Raw genomic sequence first — 17,803 nt, 5'->3', positions numbered from 1 at the left:
GATATAAATCCCATGTTTGCCATAAAAACCTTAGGGAACAGTTGTGTTCTGAGACCACCTGCTTCAACTGAAAGACACAGTCTGTCTCCTGAAGAAAGGAGTAGTATTTGTATACCTGGACCCAAATTAAATAACAATCTTCATAATCTGTTCTAATTGCTATGAGGGTTTTCATTCCAGCTCACAAATAACACCCTACTCCCCTTTTAGTTTTCTTCTTTTCATTCACACACTCAGTGCATTTTCTCTTGTTTTAAATAAAACTTATTTCAAGCCCATAAGTAAATGATTAATTACACAATTATTTTATGATGCAGTACAAATAAAACATTCCTTGAGATCTTTCAGTAAATTTTTGTTTTACTAGCCTTGTTTTTATACAACAACTCATTTTTTACTGGCACTGCATAACTAAAACATATACAGCTGTATGCAGCTCTTCACATTAGAGACGAGTGATCATCCATCTTTTTAAAGTTTCTTACAGAACTCTATCAACATTAAGATGAATACTGTGCAAGAAATAAAAGCGTGGCTGCAACAATAAAATGTACCAAGCCCATATTTCTCTTAGTGACTCTTTTTCTCTTTATGACTCTGAAAATAATCGTTGTTTGTTTTTCCTCCTTCACTCTCTCAGGTGCCACAGGAGGCTTGTCCCCACCTATGAAAGTGCTTCCCTGCGCCGATTTGATGAGGGCCGGGTGGAGAACATTAGGTCTGCTACCACTGAAGCGTTTGCTTTTGTCAAAGCAATGGCAGGTGACAAGGCAGCTGTGTCGGTATGTTGGGCTGGCGCCCTCTGTCCTCTTTGCCAAAACACTAAGTAAATAATGCATTCATGGTCCCAAGTATCTCGCTTTTTAACTCTTAAATGAGAGCATAAAGGCGTAGGGCAGGGTAGCAAGCATTACAGGATTTTGCTTTTTGTACAGACCAATCATTAAGCTAAATACAAATATTCCCTTTTTTTTTCTTTTTAATTTAAACATCCAAAAGATTCAGAGGTACCTAAATGTGACTTTATAAGAAACACATCTCTTTTTAGATTTAGTACTGTCTTATGAATGTTCTATCATAAGATCCAAATTCAGCTCCCTGGAGACATCTAGGCTGAACATGCAAAGTTCAGGATCATTAAACTGCCACACCAGGGGAATTGCCTGGCAGGTCTCCTGCAGTGGTTAGTTCTGCTGCAACCTGCAATATGTGATGTAATTCCCATGCTTTCATTTCTGGATATTGGATAGGTTCTGGCTAATCTTTTTTGTTTTAAAGGGATGTTTCTACCAAATAGACTAAGTCTTATAGAATCCTCAAGGGAGCTGAACCTTGATAATGAAAAGCTTCATCAAGTTAATCAAACAACTCTCCAAACTGTTCTGATATCATACTGCAAAAAGAAAAATTAAAATTGCCTTTCTTTGGGACACCACCATCTGTTTGCCAGAAGCACGAGTGCTGTACAGAGTAGATGAGGATGCAGAGGTACAGCTGAGAGCAGATCTGCACAAACAGCTCTGTGCACTATCCTGCCCACCATCCCTGGAGAGCCTCCCTCCATGTCTCTCTGCCATTTCCACCCACCGCACTGCACTGCTGTACAGGGAATTTCCAGGTGGCTGTTTAGATGCAAAATGCTGCCACAATACAGTCTATTTTTCACAGTAAGCTTATTCCAGTTGTAACAGCCCACATGGCTGTTCCTTGGAATTTAGCATAACATTGCTAGAAGCATTGCTGGGCTATAGATTAGGTGTAAATTAATGAAAAATTTTAAAGCAAGATCTAATGTCCCAGAGGATTATGAAAATGTGCCCAGATAAGTCCTCTCTTCATCCACAGCTTCTTCAATTTCCTTAAGGTTATCTATCATGCCCAGAACTTAGCTCCTGATGGACAAAGCTCAAGTAAGTCCCGTGGTAAAATAACTCAAAAAACCTGAAGTAACTCCATCCGCTGGGTGGGTAATTCACGGCCATACTATTGCACATAGTAGTGACTACCACACAGTGGGCAAGAAGAGGCTGTTTTTATTTCCTATCAGTGTCCTGTCTGACAAGATGGTTCTCAATCACATTTCATCAGAAGTTCCTGTTTTCTGTGCACTTTCCTTGCCCCACCTGGCACTGAGCATAATCCCAGCCCATGCTGTGGCACACTGACTGCGCTCCTGGCAGGAGCCAGCATGCTTCTACCGTGTAGTTTCAATAGATCTTTCTATCTCCTTGGAACTCTCTCTTCCTTTCTGCTTTCTTCCAACACTTACTGACTCCTGTCACTCTCCCAGAGCTTCAGCATTTCTCACCTTTTTCCCACCCAAATCTGAGATCATGCTCCCCTTTCCCAGCCCCCTAAACTGCCCTGTTTTACATAAGCAAGCTGAAGAATGCCATGTAGATGAAGCTCAGTCTCAGCCCCCATATCTTTTTACTGCATGCCTTGGCCATACTGAATGGTGGGAATAATGATTTCATTTCCACTGGAAAACCTGTAATCATAATGCAAACCAACCCAAGTGAGAGTTTTCCTGGCCTCTTCTCCACCGAGAGATACAAAGGACACTTATACTCTCTCTTTCTCTAACAGACATTAATAAATCTTTGTTTTGATGTGAACATCTTCATCTTTCCATGCAAAATCATATATATATATTAGTATCACAAAAACATTAGAAAATTAATTTAACACAACCCTATTCCAAGGTGATTTCTTTAGACCTATGCACTGCTCTGAATGTGAAGGGGTTAATTCTTTTTTCTGGACAAAGAGATGCACAACCTGGTGTAAGTAGCCTTGAACTCCCCAAAATATTATTTGTTAATAGTCATTAATTCAAATCAAATTAAAAAATATTTTTCTTCTGATACAAATAAAAATTTTCCTCAAACGATAGCTTGAACAGTCACCAAAGATTGATTGAGCCAGATTGATTCTTCAGCAGGAGAAATATTTCATGCATTTGACACTTGCTGTAAAAGCAGCAGCTACTGACACCAGGGATTGCTTGAATAGCTGTAAATTAATCAGATTTAAAGACTGCATTTGGTAATTTAATCTGTATGAGGGAACTAAGCCTAGCTCTAGCCTTGTAAAAAAATATCAGACTTTGTATTTTGAAGGTCCCTGATGTGACCTTGACTTGCTTCTAAAATGAATTCTTTGTTCAAAAGATCATTCATCGTCCATAGGAGCTGAAGGTCCCCAGTTTATCTGGAGACCCACTCATTTCTGGCTGTTTCAGGGTCTCCCAAAGTTGAGTGTTGGACTTGATGTACAGCAAGGCAGCAGTTCTTTGATCATTCCCTTAATATAAAAGGCTGCCATTTGACAGGAGTTAAAATTTACTAGCTTGTTATCTGAAATGTGAGGCATCTGCAGATGCAGCCTTGGAAAGTTCTAGATGCCCTTTCACACATGGGAGTAATTTTTTGACTGGCTAGTAAAATAACAGTAGTGGCTTTCATTAATATCACTGTCATTGTCTAGATAAACCATTCTGGAGAAGGTACACTGCCTGTCTGCTTTGAAAATACTGAATTACACTAGGCAATTATTTTCCCTACCTCAAACACAGTGATTCTATTGGTAATAATCTACATCCCCAAAATCCAAGGAAGGAATACACAAAAGGAACTGCAAGCCTTTTCTTGACTTCAAACAAACCACCACCATGAAACCTGTTCTCCCCTTGCAGGATCAGGTGCTGGTGCTGATCAGGACATTGATCCCTGTGGCTTTTCATTTCTCAGAGCACTTACACCTGAGCCAAGAGCAAAGGACATTTGGGGTGCTTGCTATTTGGCTCTGGGTTAGCTGATGGATGATGCTAGTTCTTTGAGAATTGATTCAATAATACATATATTCTCATTACCCCAACAGGATTCTGAGAAAATGCAGAAATTTAAGGATGCAATTGCAGCCCAGACTAATTACTCTGTTCTGGTGAGTAAAACGCTGCCTGTCTGAATAAGAACTAATCAGCTTTTTCAAGAAAAGTATGAAGACAGTCACTAGCTATTTAAACACTAGAAAAATGTAGGCATCTCCAAACACGAAAGTATCTGCTATGTCACGCTTAGGAACATTTCTAATGGCCCAAATAGCCATATTCAACTAACCTCAACTTAAAAAAACCTAAGCCTAATACTAACCATCTATGCATTTTCTTGTATTCCTCTTCACTAGATAAGAGAGGTCTCAATCTGGAACCTGATCCTCAGATGGACTGGTATTCTGTAACATGCATTCTGGTATTCTGAACTGCCACTTCTAATACAAGTCATTAACAATGAGGGAGTGATTATATTAAGTTTTCTTTTAAAGACCTGAATGCAGTGTCTAATAAAAGGGAGAGATGCCCTCCAGTGAAGAAATCAGTTTAATATCAAATACAACTCATTTTCTGTTGATTAAAAATGAGACAATTCAATCTGGGTAATGCTCTACGTCCCACTGTGCCAAGACAAAGCACAGACTTGTTCTATAAACAACTTAGTCATGCCGCTAATGAAATTAATAAATATTAATAACCAGCTATGATAAGTGAATTTGCTATCCGTGGTTTTGACTCAGACCATTGCCTATAAACCTATATTTTTGATTACTCTTTGAATATTCATAATATTCAAGAAATCATTCACCTTCAGAGGTGGTTTTAAAGGTATATTCTGAGCACTGAAGAGACAAAGTGTTGCTTTCAGGCAGGACTATGAAACAAAAGAGAAACAATTCTGTGTTTCAAGCCTTGTGCTGAGAACCCACATCTTAGAAGCTGAGACTTCACATGTTCTGTAAAGCAAAGCCAAGTCTTACTTCAGGGCAACTGCCTCCCCTGAACCATCTCAGGGTAACCTCATACTGAGCACAACACACTGAAGGTGCACTGGGTCACAACCAATGGAATTTCTGTGTAGCAGCTCTCAAAAAAACCCAAAAAATCAACACCAAACCCCCAAACCCCCCCCCAAAAAAAAAAAGAGAGGAAAAAAAGAAAAACAGGCATTAATTCTCCCCTCCAAGTTATTTCAAATCCAGAAACTGTTATAAAATTCAGCCTTCAATGTAGCTCATGGGAAAATATTACAACTTCCATTGGAAAAAACATTATCTTTAAATTTAAAAAGCTCTCCAGGTATTTCTACTTACCAAGATCCCCCTCCTTTCTCAGAATAGCAGAATGTAATCTTTGGGGTTTTAATCTCTGAGTAAGACTTAGATGGTCTGACTAAATTGTGCATAACAGACTGAAATGTAATAGCTCCTAAGAAAACAACAAAAAAAATCTACTTCATAAAACAAAAAGCAATTTAATGATTTTATTTCCCCTCGTTAAGGCTTACTAGTAGCAGTGTTATCTTAAAAGTGGAGCTCTAAAATTCAATTTAGCCCAGATTTTTCCTATGCGTTGACTCACAGTTTATTTCGTTAGCCTGTCTCAGCCTCTCTTCAGACATGACATTGATCTATGTTGCAAAAATGTCATTGCTAACAGCCTTATAAATCTTGTGTGATAGCAAAATATTTCCTTTGATTATCAAGTCAGTTTCCCTGTATGGGTAAAAGAACATAAACACAGCACTGATGTATGCTACCTTTTTGCAAGCATCCTTCCTCTGGGCTGATGAACAAATAGCTCCTTTAGCAATGGGTGCTTAGTTCTTAATAACCTAAACCAGGCTATGTACTCCCACCCCCCTGTTTCAGGCACTTAGCAGTGGTTAAAATTATTCTTCTCATAAGAGAAGAATAAACTTGCTCCTTTCTTTTATTTTTTTTTAATCTTTAAGAGGAAAACCAAGCTTGTGCTCTTTTTTAAATCCTGCCTTCTCTCAGGCTGTTCCCCTGGTTACAAGGGTCCTGTGCCATAGGGATGTCAGCTCTGCTCTCAGGGCAGTACAAGGTCCCTAGTTCAGCATTCCCTTCCTACATGACTTCAGCCTGGGCCACAGAAGAGCTACAGCTCAGTCCACAAAATCAGTGCTTTCACCAGCAAGAACAAACCTGGACTGAAGGATTTTGAACACAGTTATTTATCTGAGGCAATTCCTGCCTGGTTGGACCAAATTTTGGTTTGGTTTCCTAAAGAAACAAAGCTCTGTAACTATCCTGTCTGCCAAGCTCCCAGTGCTGAATTTTGACCCCATTCACCATCTTCAATCACATTACTGTAGGGCAAAGCTCTTAAAGCTAATGAATGCCTTACATCTAGCATTGGTAGCTGGACAGAGCAGAGACCTGAGCATAGGCTGCTGATGGCAGGGACTCACTGCAGGCTCAGCAGCAGTTCCTGTGAGCTGCCACCACTGCTTCTGTATCCCTAACTCCAGTTTTCTGAAGCAGTGGGGGTTGCTCATAGATCTGGGATAAGTCACTGGCAAATCTCTATTATTCTGTTCAGCCTGTAGCAGACACCTACCAGGTCCTTGGATCTACATTCTGTGGAATGACATATGCTTTAACTGCCAGAGGAAGATGCAGGCAGCAAGGTGATGGAAGACTTGCTCCAATTTGAAGGTGTCTTGGAGCCCTCCACCTTGAAACACTATTCAAATGATGCACAGAAAATGCCAAAACATGCTTAGAAATTTCTGCTGTCCTATATGCTCCCCTCAGCATCTCTAGAAGCCCAGCCCATGATACTCAGCTCTGAGAGACAATGAGCACGCAGATAACATCAGCACATAATACACATCAAGACTGTCTCCTTCCTAATTTGTAAATCTTCAGAGCACCATATAAATTTCTAGTTACTGATCTTCAGCAAAGGACATACTCAGAGTAATATTTGACCATTACAGGCTTTACATCATGCAAACCAAGTTCATCAGCCCTGACAAGAGCACTAGGCAGTAACAGTCCAAATGCCTCCAAACTCACTTAAATGTTGTTGTCTTATCACAGGCTGTTACTGGAATGGCAATAGACAATCACCTGCTAGGGCTCAGAGAGGTGGCACGGGAACACTTCAAGGAACTGCCAGAGATATTTACAGATGAGACTTATCTGACCAGCAATCGATTCATCCTCTCAACAAGCCAGGTGAGTGTCTCCTGTTCACTGGTCTTGCCAAGCAAAGCATAATTCATTTGTGTTCTGCCAGACCTTGTTGCTCGCAATGAAAACAGTGTAAAAAAGGGAAGCAAACAAAAGCAGTATCATCAAGAAGTCTGCAAATTGCTCCACATTTTCAATCCTGTTTTGATTCATCAGCACAGTAAATACTGACTGCAGTTATCACTTCAAAGGCAACATTCCAAAGTCCTTTGCAGAAATTCTGGAAACACACACAAACAAACTAGTAAAATCCACATGAGGGCTCAGTTTCCAAGCTACATATACTCCCATTCTCCTTCTTTTCCTCCTTCCCCTAAGAAGACAGCTCTAGTGAGCAGTCTTTACTCCAGTGACAGTATAGCCACAAGCCAGAAGGGCTGCCACTCTGAGAAACAAAAAGGCAAGAGCCACGAGGAAATTTGACTCTTAAAAGTTGCTATGTTTAAGATCTTTGAGAGCCTTCTGTTTGCTGTAGGACAGCAACCCATGCAGACATGCAGCTTAAGACTTACAGACATTTACAGATTTACAGTTGTTTGCACGTACAAAGGTACTGTAAGAGTCAATACTTCCTATATTTAATGTTCTGAATAAGGAAGCATCTTTATGTCTTACAGCCTAAAAATTAAATGTTTCATTGCATGTAGTAGCAGTCCTAATGAAAAAAGAAATCTATGTAGGAATTCATTAACTGAAACACTAACCCAACTGCAACAGATTGGGACTATGCAACAAAAGAGACTTAAAATATCATGCTACAGTATAAAACCTTAATAAGTAATTTGATCTTGTCATAATGTTTGTAGGCTTTCAGACATGAGTGAATGTAACCAACATGCTACTACATAAATTCTCCAAGAAACTATCCATGAGCAAAGAGTGCTTCTGAATAGCTTTATGGCCTTCGGCGGTTGCACAGCAAATTCATCTGACAATTCTATGGCTCTATTAGCAGGACTAATGGCCTGTTCTACACCATTAAAAAGGCAAATGTCGTTTGAGAAGGCCCATGAACACAAAGTCTGAAACATATAGATTTCTAACACCTTTTATTTTCTGCAGAAGAAAGTGTTTCACTGTGATATTATGCCATGATTAAACCGGGGTGTAATAGAATGCCTAGTTGCGTTCAAGTATTTTTATCCAGCATCACAATTATAAACTATTATTAGAACTGGACAATACTAATTTGTCTAATTTAATTCAGTCTTCACATTACAAATTTAACATAACCTTAAGAAACTAAAAACCTTAGTTTTACTTATCCATTTTTTGTACCAAGGATTACATAAACTTCCTATCTATCAATAAAAAATTGTATCCCTAACTCCAGATTTGAAATCTTCTAGCTTCAAATATCTATATAAATTGAGCAAAGAAATGCATTATAGCCACCTCAAATTACACAAGTTTTTAAACCACAGCGAACAGAGCAAAGAGATTCTATACTGAGATCAGTTTTTGCCTTCCAAGGTGAATAATCTCCAGGTCTGGACTTCTGAAGACAGTGATACTCCACAAGGCTGGATTCACATTACCAGCATTTGTAGTATTTTTTTCCTAGTTCCTAAGCAGCTGATTTTAGGTGCCCTGATTAATCAGAGATCACTCCTTCCCTCCTCCCTGCACCCAGGTTCCTACTACTATGGAAATGTTCTGCTGCTATGGGCCTGTGGTGCCCAATGGATATGGGGCATGTTACAACCCTCAGCCAGAGCATTTATTATTCTGCATCTCAAGCTTCAAAGAATGTAAGGAAACCTCCTCAGACATGTTTGCAAAAGCTGTGGAACAAAGTCTCCTAACAATGAGAGATCTGTGCAACAAATTCAGCTCTGCTACAGCAAAGCCACCTGCTAAACAAGATGCAGCCACCCAGCTGCAGAGTGACCATCAGCGCTAAGAGGCTGTGGGAGTTATTCTCCTGAATCCACTCTAGGAAGACACGTGACATAGTTGTTCAAAGGCAAGATAATACTAGTAATAGAATAGTGTAGAACCAAAGTGTCATTTGTTTCTCATTGTTGCCAACATTTACAACTCTGTGTACTAAACCTACCATTTCTTGCTTACGAGTCAGCAAAAAAGATTTGGTCTCACTGACTGAAATGAAGGAGGAAGTCATAAAAGTATGTGTTGTATTACCATTTCTAACCACAATTACCTTGTGCCATTTTATCACCTAAAAAATGGAGAAAGCTATATGCATATGACATAAATTAAATACTAAGGAACACTAGTTTAATTAATATCCCCTGCAAGTAGTTCTAAAATATTCACGTTTATTACTACATGATTTGCATGTAAAGAAAAAAAGAAATTTCCCCTATTGGGAATTTTGAGAGTAACACTGTAAATAATAAGCTGATGCCATTATATCCTGAACTTTAGCATGAAGAGTATTTAATACCACCAGTCTATTTACTATATAAGAAAAACTGATTATTTTTTAAAGAGCGGCCCCTGTACATTTCCAGAGTTTAGGAACATAACACAAGTGTTTGCATGTTTGCCCCAATTCGAAAATGCTGCAGAAATAATTTAGCTTTTATTCTGGTTTGCACTGGTCTCAAGCACAGTCCTGTTCTGAAAGCAGCATATTAGAGACATGATCCATCACAGATGACTGGGAGAATTTTGTCCCTAATGAATTGACTTAATTATTTCTATCAGTGAGCAAAATCCAGCCTGACAGAGTGGCAAAGCACAAAACATAAATACTATTCAATCCTACTTAAGACCTTTTCTGTTTGTATTGGAATTAATTTAGTTACTGTGACTGGTAGGAGTGAATGCAACCACACAAAATCAAAGAGCAATAATTAGAATGAACAGGTAAATTTGCAATATAAGGAAGTCTTCAAGCTAGAGTTATAAATACCAGTACTGGTACTCATATCAGCTTTGCATCATCCCGCTTGAAGGGATTTATATTTTATATTTTTTAATAGCAGAGATAGGGTATCATATTCTGCAATACACAGTAAATTCAACCAGGAAAGTGGAAATATATAGTGTCTGGTAATTCCTATTTTATGTGAATGTTATCCTGGGGTTTTTCTAATTCTCTCTTTCACTCCCTGTAAATCCTTCCTGGGACCGGTATTTCCAGTTACTTTCTCGTGAGGTCAGTTATGCTGCCTTACTTAGAGGTGTTCAGTACAATTGTTAGAACACAACTTACTCACTGACTGAAGACACTCAATTCCAAACTGCAGCGCAGATCCCGTGCTGCACAAGCTGGAACACACTGAGGCCTGGCCAGAGATTGCTTCCTTGCCTGTGGAGAGGTGATGTTCTCTCTTCCTTTGTAAACCGAACAATCACACCTTTAAGCACTCTGAAGCCTAAAAGCAGAATGGATTTATTGCAATGACCTAGAGATGCAGATACATTTCTGTTTAAGAACTCTAGATACAAATTCAGGAGATTCTATGTGTCCATGATTATTTTGCTGCCTCTTTGGAGGTGCATACATGCAAGCAAGCAGTCTGCTGGAAAAAGGATATCCCCAACCCCATATATGAAAGCACAGTGGGCCTGATAATCAATTAGAGCAAGTAGCTATGTTGAAGTAAATCAACTATGATGATTTGCAGACATTAAGAGCTAGGCTCATTTTTTTTAAAGTTATTATATTTCACTGAAAAAATATGTATGTTTTATTACTCCATGAGCTGTGGTTCAAATCAAAGATGAAATCTGGATTTAGATTACATCAATAGTATTATAGCATAAAAGCTGCCCCAAAGTTATCATAGAATGGTTTAGGTTGGAAGGGATCTCAAAGATCATCTTCTTACCACTTTGCTGCCATGGGCAGGGACACCTTCCACTAGACCAGGTTGCTCCAAGCCCCATCCAACCTGGCCTTGAAAAATTCCAGGGATGGGGCATCCACAACTTCTCTGGGAAACCTGCTCCAGTGCCTCACTGCTCTCACAGTAAGAGAACAGTGAGTAAGTCTCCTAACACCTAATCTAATTTAAAAGTTAAGATGTAAAAGCGCATAAACAAAACCCAAGAAAACTGTTGCTGAGACCCAAAAGTTTGCTTAAAGAATACATGCTCAAAATAAACTTTAAATTGTTCTTATACGTTTTCATAATTATGAAAATTTCTTCAAAACATTCCCAGTAATTTTTCTTTGTATCATTTCACTACAAAAATATTCTGCATTTCTAACATAAATGTGACATTACGTATTTTTGTAGAATTATATGTTATAATTGCAGTCATGTTTTAAGTGTATAAAATATACTGTGAATAGTTATTTGATAATTTATTAATTATCTTCTAATTAAATACATACTTTTATTTTGTAATCCTAGCTACGTAAGTACAGATAGTTATTTGCAAATATTACCTGTTTCTCATTTTACTTTCTTTGTCTGGAATCTCAGCAGTAGCTCAGACACTATGCTCACCACAGTCACTGAGAACTCAGGAAGCACCTACACCCACACCTAATACTTAATACCAATTTATCATTAAGAACCCCTTAGTTGTCTACAGCTGCTGTAACAGGTGTTTTGCATTCTCCAGCGCTGGAAACTACTGGTGGTGGAAAATACTGACACTATATTTTTACTCAAGGACTAGTGATAACCCATACTTCCTATTTATTTAGCTAACCATTCTGTACTTGTATCTTACTGATCTGGTTTTAGTGTTCAGCCTGAATATCTGAAAGGAGCAGCTTTGATGACCTCAGTCCCTGCAGAAGTAGTCTTTTGTGCACACGGTTTACCTTTGCCACTTCCTGTGCTAAAAGCTCTATCTGCAAGGTACCTGAATTGGTGCAGGAAGCTTCAGGCTCAGCTCAGGTCTGTTTAAATTGGAGGCTTCTGGTTAAATTACAGACGGATAAAAATTCACAGGCATTACAAACTTCTCTAACAGCAGGAGCTTCACAAGGGACTGTACTTCTTCTCAGTTAACACAATTCCCTACACCTGTGTGGTGTGATCCCATGCTGTATCTATCAAGGATTTCAGGAAATAAGTTTTCTTAAGTTCTTATTTAAAATTATTTGTGTTATGCAGATGAAGTTCTTTTATGAATTGTAAAAATGCACACCTTTATGCACTTATGGAAACCAAACATGAAGCTTTTAAAATGTTTCTAACCAGAATACTGTGGAATAGATTGTTGAGATAAAAAGAGAGAAAATTTTGATTGACAAGCTAGGTGTAATTACATAAATGTAACAAGTGGCTATGATTTAATGAGCCCTCTTTGTGGGACCCGGGGCACACAATTCCCTGCAAGAGAACTTTCAGTAGGTCATTGTTTCGCTCTCCCCGTGGGTGTACACCAACATACACACAGTGCTGGGGTGCAGAAATTAAAAAACAAATTTTTAAATGAAATTCCATGTTCACAGTGATCAAAAGTAAAAGACGTCCAGCTTCCAAACAGGGGTGGTTTCAAAGAGCCCGACCTCGCTCCTTTGACAGGAGTGCTGCCAGAGCCCTGGTGCCACGGGTAATTTGGCAGGACACGCTGTAAAAACACAGCGTGAGTTGCAGAAGACAAAGAAATATTTTAGTGATACTTTTATTTTTATAAAAAAAGTATATATTTATGACAAATGTAAATGTGTATTTACAGCACACGTTGTGCCTGTTATGTTTTGTCTCTGCTGAAATATATTTATCTGTCTATATCGATATGTATGCCCTGAAGTGTACGCTGGTAACGCGCATTCAGCTCGTTCACGGACGGAGCTCCGCACCGCAAATAAAAGCTATCGGACGAAAAACCTTGTCGCCTTTTTGTGCCTTCAGCCCCGGCCCGTCGAAGCCTCGGGGGTCGCCCCGCGTCCCACCCTGCGAGCCCGGCGGGGAGGGAGCCGGGGCCAGGACCGGGACCCTCCGCCCGTCCCTGGCCTGTCCGGGAGGAGGTGCCGGCTCCTGGCGTGCGATCGTGCGGCGTCACGAGTCGGAGGGACTCACTAGGATCAGCGGCTCCTGGCCCGGGACAGGCCATCCCCGGCCATCCCAGCACGTGCCTGAGAGCGCTGTCCAAAGGCTTCTTCAGCTCTGTCAGGCTGCTGCTGTGACCACTGCTCTGGGGAGACCCGGCCACCCTCTGGGTGAAGAGCCTTTTCCTGATAGCCAGTCTCAACCTCCCCTGGGGCAGCTTCAGGCCGTTCCCTCGGGTCCCTACTCGGGTTCCCGGTGGCCGCACCGTCCCGGAGGCTCTCGGTGTGGCAAGGCTGGCAGGCTGCGAAGGGGGCTCCAGCAGCTGTGCCACGTGTGAGGCAGGGGAAAGGGCTGCTCCTCAAACACGCCTCAGAAAGCACAACCTCCATCTTTTGCGTTTGCTAGAATAAGCTTGCATTACAGTGTGCATATATCTTCCAGTTACACAAACCTCGTTAAGAACACGGGCTGAAATAAACACATAAACCAACGATGAAAACATCTAAACCCAAATGCAGTTGTAAAGTGAAGTACTTGGGGGTAGTTACATTTGCTGCTCGCAGCTCAGCTATTATTTCCAGCAGCCACAAGGCAGGCAGCAGGTACCCCCGGGCTCGGGTGCCGCGTTCGGGAGCAGAGCTGCTCCGAGCTGCCACACCGCAGCAGAGGCACCGAGGCAGCTGTGCGGCCCGGGGCGCTGCTGCAGGGCTTCAGAGGGCTCCGCGGCGGCTCTGGGCGAAGAGCAGTGCCGCGGGGCTTTACAGACTCTGCAGGTGCTGCACAGCTTCACTACCCACACCTGAAGCTGCCGTGATGTGTAGCCCACAGAGAAGGGTTGTAGCTATTTTTTTTTTCTCATTCATCTCATTAAGGACTGGTGTAGTCTATTTCCTGTTTATGAGGGAATGAGTAACGCATTTCCTCTGCTCCAATGCTCTCCAGCTGTAATAATGACCATTTCTGCCTAGCAAAATTCATCTAAGGTTGCAAGATAAATCAAATTGCATGCATGTGATCTCAAGTATTCAAATAAGTACAGTTTTGTGAATTTAAAGGCCTTAGATGACATAGAACCACCCAAAAAATAAACTAAGCATCAGACAAATCCCTATTTGCTTGACACTGAAAATTTACAAAAAAAGCATGAGTCAATGCAATAAGTGGGCTACAAGCAACTCATTCCAGGTTTTCTCACTGGGGTTGGTAGATCATTGCAATGCACCAGTCCTGGCCCTGACCTGGGGGAACTAATCAGGTGGGTTTTTAATTTAGAGCCCACAGTACAGAGATGTCATCTCTCTCACCCGTTTTATAAGTGTGAATTAATTGTCTGAGATTACCATCAAATCTTCCTAGAAAGCAGTGAGAGCTGTCTGGTGAGAATGGCAACACAGCAGCAGAAGCTGAAAGCATGCTACTTTATGAAAGACTCTTTCCTCAGCCACTTCTACTTTTTCAGTAAGCTGAATTAAAATATGGCAAACAGCCCTCACAGGTGGATGCAGTTAAGTTAAATGTTTGAGAAAAGCTGACACTTGCAAGTCATATAGCTACAGTGGAGCTAGGACAGAGAAAGAACTTCCACCTGCCAGAATAACTGAGGTGTCAGTACAGCCTTAACACAGCTGGTAGAAACCTGGAAAGGTGAGACCCTGAATGTTTGACTGCACAGGAATTTTCTTCTGCTTTGTAAAACAGCTCAATAGAAAGTGATGAATTAAAACAAATTTAAATCTGGGGTGTGCCCAGGCAAGTACTTGGCATTTCTGTGTTGCTGGAACTGCATTATCAGTCAGTTTTCTTATTTCCCCAGTTTTGATTAATTTAACATTATACAATGTACCATAATAAACCTGAAAAGCACCTAATTCATCTAAAAAAATACATGGATCAAGAGATTATTTTGTCCATTCTGATTTGATTCTCAGCTTCACAAAAATCTCAAGTGTTTAATGTCCTGAGAAATTACTCTTTCAGTAGAAGAAAGATGAATTATGCGTCAATGAACAATTGGGTTATCAAGGTGGTTCACTTAATGTTCCAGCTGTTCTATAACACCACCTTAATGCTTACTGGGGAATTCTTTTGAATTTAGTCTTATTCTCTGGTACTTACAAATAAATGCTTTTTTTTTTCTTACAGCTGCTCTGCCAGTTAATAGCAAATGCAAGTACAAAATTAATTTTTTGCCTTTTACCCCTAGACCTAGAAATGACAGAGGCTGGAGGCTTCATTCAAAGGAGCTCCATTAATGTAATAATAGTGAAGATGGAGATTCAAGCGGATAGGCTTTGTGGGGAGTTTTGTACAGCACTTAACTACATTAACACTGGGTTTTTCTCATCCTCATAAGTGCTAGAACTTAGATATACTCAAAATTCACTGGGAACCAAGCAAATACAGTACTGGCCACTGCTTCTTTGCCCTTTTCCAGCTGGCCTGAAGGCAGATGGACATCACCTTATTCCGGAAGTGGTAACAAACTGGGATGCTGTAGACCTGGTGGTTAACAGGGAGATGGCATTTCACTGCAACATCTATGAACTGGATTTTGGTAACTCCTGAATTTTATTATTTGCAGTTTCCCCAAAAGCACTTGAATTTTGAAATGAGCACTTCCTAAGGCATAAACAGTCCAGGTTCTATCAATGTTTACACTTTTAAGCTCTGTACTGCTTTATATTCAAGGCAGTTTGAAAGGCACAGTCAGGAACAGAGACTGGCTTGGGAGTTAAGGCCATGCTTGGGAGAGCACTGTCTGGGGCCATCCCACATGCACCAGCCCACAACCACACGAAAACCTGCTAGATTTTGGTCCACACAGGTATTAGGGCTTCCTTCTTCTTTCAAAATAGCAATTTTCATTTTTTGCTTGAGCTGAATCCATCTCAGATTACATTAACCACAGCAGAGCCACAGCAGAGCTTCCTTCTTCTTTCAAAATAGCAATTTTCATTTTTTGCTTGAGCTGAATCCATCTCAGATTACATTAACCACAGCAGAGCCAAACTGGGTCCAAGTACTGTGAGGGAGAGCACAAAGGGCTATATGTGTTAGGGTAAGAAGCAGAAATGTAAAAGGTAAATACCTTTACTTGCATATATTTTGTAAGTTGTAGTTTTCTCCTTTAGGAGGTGATGGCAAGTTAGATCCACTTTGTGAAGAAGCCAGAAAAGCAGTGTTAAATGCCTAACAATTTATGGGGACACTTCCCCTTTAATCTTGGGTTTCTGTCAGGCAGTTTACTTGCATCACAAAGATTGGGTCTTTACACTTAATGAAAGTCTCTTAATGAAGGGGATAACCTTGTTACACCCCTATGTCAACCAACAAGAATAGAACACCTTTTCCAGAAACAGTTGTATGTTATTACCCTGAAATTTAAAAAAAAAAAAAAAAAAAAAAAAGGGTAAAACTGACTTGTATGGCATTTTAACAATTTGAATTAAATTAAAAGACTGAAACTCTGAATATCTTTCATTCTTTCAACTTTATAAAGTTTCTTATGTCAAAGATACTTTCAAAGTCATTAATAGATGATGATATGTCTTTTTACAGTTTATACTTTGTACTAGTTTACAGTTCAGCTCTTCTCTTGGCCACAAATATCTCACAGAACATTTGTGCATCACTAGGGAGCCCAAAAGTAGAGAGAAGTTGTCATAGCCATAAGGACAGGATTAAAACTGAAGGGGTGTTACCACAGTGTAACCACTGACTGGGTGTTACCACTGATATTCCAGGTACCTCAAAAGTAACTAGAGTATGAAGCTTCTTTTTTGCTCCTTATTTGTCAACATACATTCAACTTCAATTTTATTTTAAAAACAATTTACACTTAGGTAAATTCAGCAGTTTAAGAATAATCATATGCCAGAATGTTGGTGCCCTAAGCAATATTCAGTTTGGCTCACAATTAGTTATGAAAGAAGGAAGTGGTTAATCTGCATCCTAACAAAGGGGGTTGGGTCAAGAAACACAAGGATTTGCTGAGCCCAGGAACAGCAGGCAGCAAAGCTGCAGTTTCCTTCAGGGCTGCAGGAGAGCAGGCTGCCCAGCACAAGACTAAAACCCATAGAAAACCTGGTACCTTCTACCAGCTGAAATCTGCAGGGAGATAGCAAACCACATTTACAGTAACACTGATCCAACAAAAATGTGTGTCAAAATAACATTATCACTATGTCCAGGTTCAGTCCCCTTCCCTCGAGGTGACAGAGGCATTAAACCAATATTCTTTAATAAGAAAAACAATACTCATAGGTAAAGCTGAGCAAAGCAGCAATTGTATTATTCCTTTAGAAGACTGAAACATTTTTGCTTTCTACCACTCTAATATAACAAGATTAGAAAGTGGGAACATCCAGACTGAGCTGGATTGGGAAGATCAGTACAATGAAGCTTGGCACAGCTGGCCAGGGGCACTTTTTGCAGGAAGCATTCACACAGACAGCAAACTGGGTTTGCAGCACCTGCCCTGGACAGAGGGAGTTTGTTCACACCTTGCTGTCAGCCTGAGCCTCCCTGCCACTGCTGAGCAGATTGTCCTGCCCATAAAGCAGCTCCAGTGCAGCTCTCAGCAGAGGCAGGGCTTTCTCAAACACACCTACCGCATTCATCACTGGGACACCAGCAAATGGCTTTCTGCCCTGGCAGTGAATTGTTTATTGGCCTCTTAGGTAAATGCAAATTAATTAGGCTAAAATAGTTTAAATAATGCTAGTTCTGGGCAGGATTTACTCCCAAAAATAGCAGAATAAACTCCCCAGATGTCTTGAGCATGGAAAGCTGTGAACATCACTGGAAACACAGCAAGCAGA

General features: G+C 40.4%; 2 protein-coding genes across 2 annotated transcripts in view; both read left to right on the top strand.

Moving 5' to 3' along the window:
• Positions 1–9,243, top strand: part of CHAT (choline O-acetyltransferase) — a 32,946-nt gene extending 23,703 nt beyond the window's left edge. Inside the window, exons 11-14 of the mRNA XM_041405007.1 lie at positions 641–782; positions 3,883–3,945; positions 6,904–7,041; positions 8,690–9,243. Coding sequence (XP_041260941.1) covers positions 641–782; positions 3,883–3,945; positions 6,904–7,041; positions 8,690–8,959 — 613 coding nt within the window. The 3' untranslated portion in view covers positions 8,960–9,243. The remainder of the gene's footprint in view (positions 1–640; positions 783–3,882; positions 3,946–6,903; positions 7,042–8,689) is intronic.
• Positions 9,244–14,365: 5,122 nt separating this feature from the next.
• CUNH10orf53 (chromosome unknown C10orf53 homolog) lies at positions 14,366–16,176 on the top strand. Its single transcript, XM_041405113.1, has 3 exons — positions 14,366–14,441; positions 15,418–15,537; positions 16,115–16,176. Exons 1-3 carry the CDS (start codon positions 14,366–14,368, stop codon positions 16,174–16,176), a joined length of 258 nt encoding a protein of 85 aa, XP_041261047.1.
• Positions 16,177–17,803: the final 1,627 nt, after the last annotated feature.

Source organism: Onychostruthus taczanowskii, unplaced genomic scaffold (assembly GCF_017590055.1).
Source record: "Onychostruthus taczanowskii isolate IOZ18803 unplaced genomic scaffold, ASM1759005v1 scaffold22, whole genome shotgun sequence".
Lineage (NCBI taxonomy): Eukaryota > Metazoa > Chordata > Aves > Passeriformes > Passeridae > Onychostruthus > Onychostruthus taczanowskii.
Note: the sequence above shows the minus strand (reverse complement) of the source record. Positions and strands in the feature narration are given on the sequence as shown.

What these genes read in the sequence shown, in the direction of transcription:
- CUNH10orf53 (XM_041405113.1), top strand. Translation starts at nt 14,366, where the DNA reads ATGGCAACACAGCAGCAGAAGCTGAAAGCATGCTACTTTATGAAAGAC. An exon ending in CAGCCACTTCTACTTTTTCA is followed by an intron (nt 14,442 to 15,417) that starts GTAAGCTGAATT and finishes GCCCTTTTCCAG; the next exon opens with CTGGCCTGAAGGCAGATGGA. An exon ending in CATCTATGAACTGGATTTTG is followed by an intron (nt 15,538 to 16,114) that starts GTAACTCCTGAA and finishes TTTCTCCTTTAG; the next exon opens with GAGGTGATGGCAAGTTAGAT.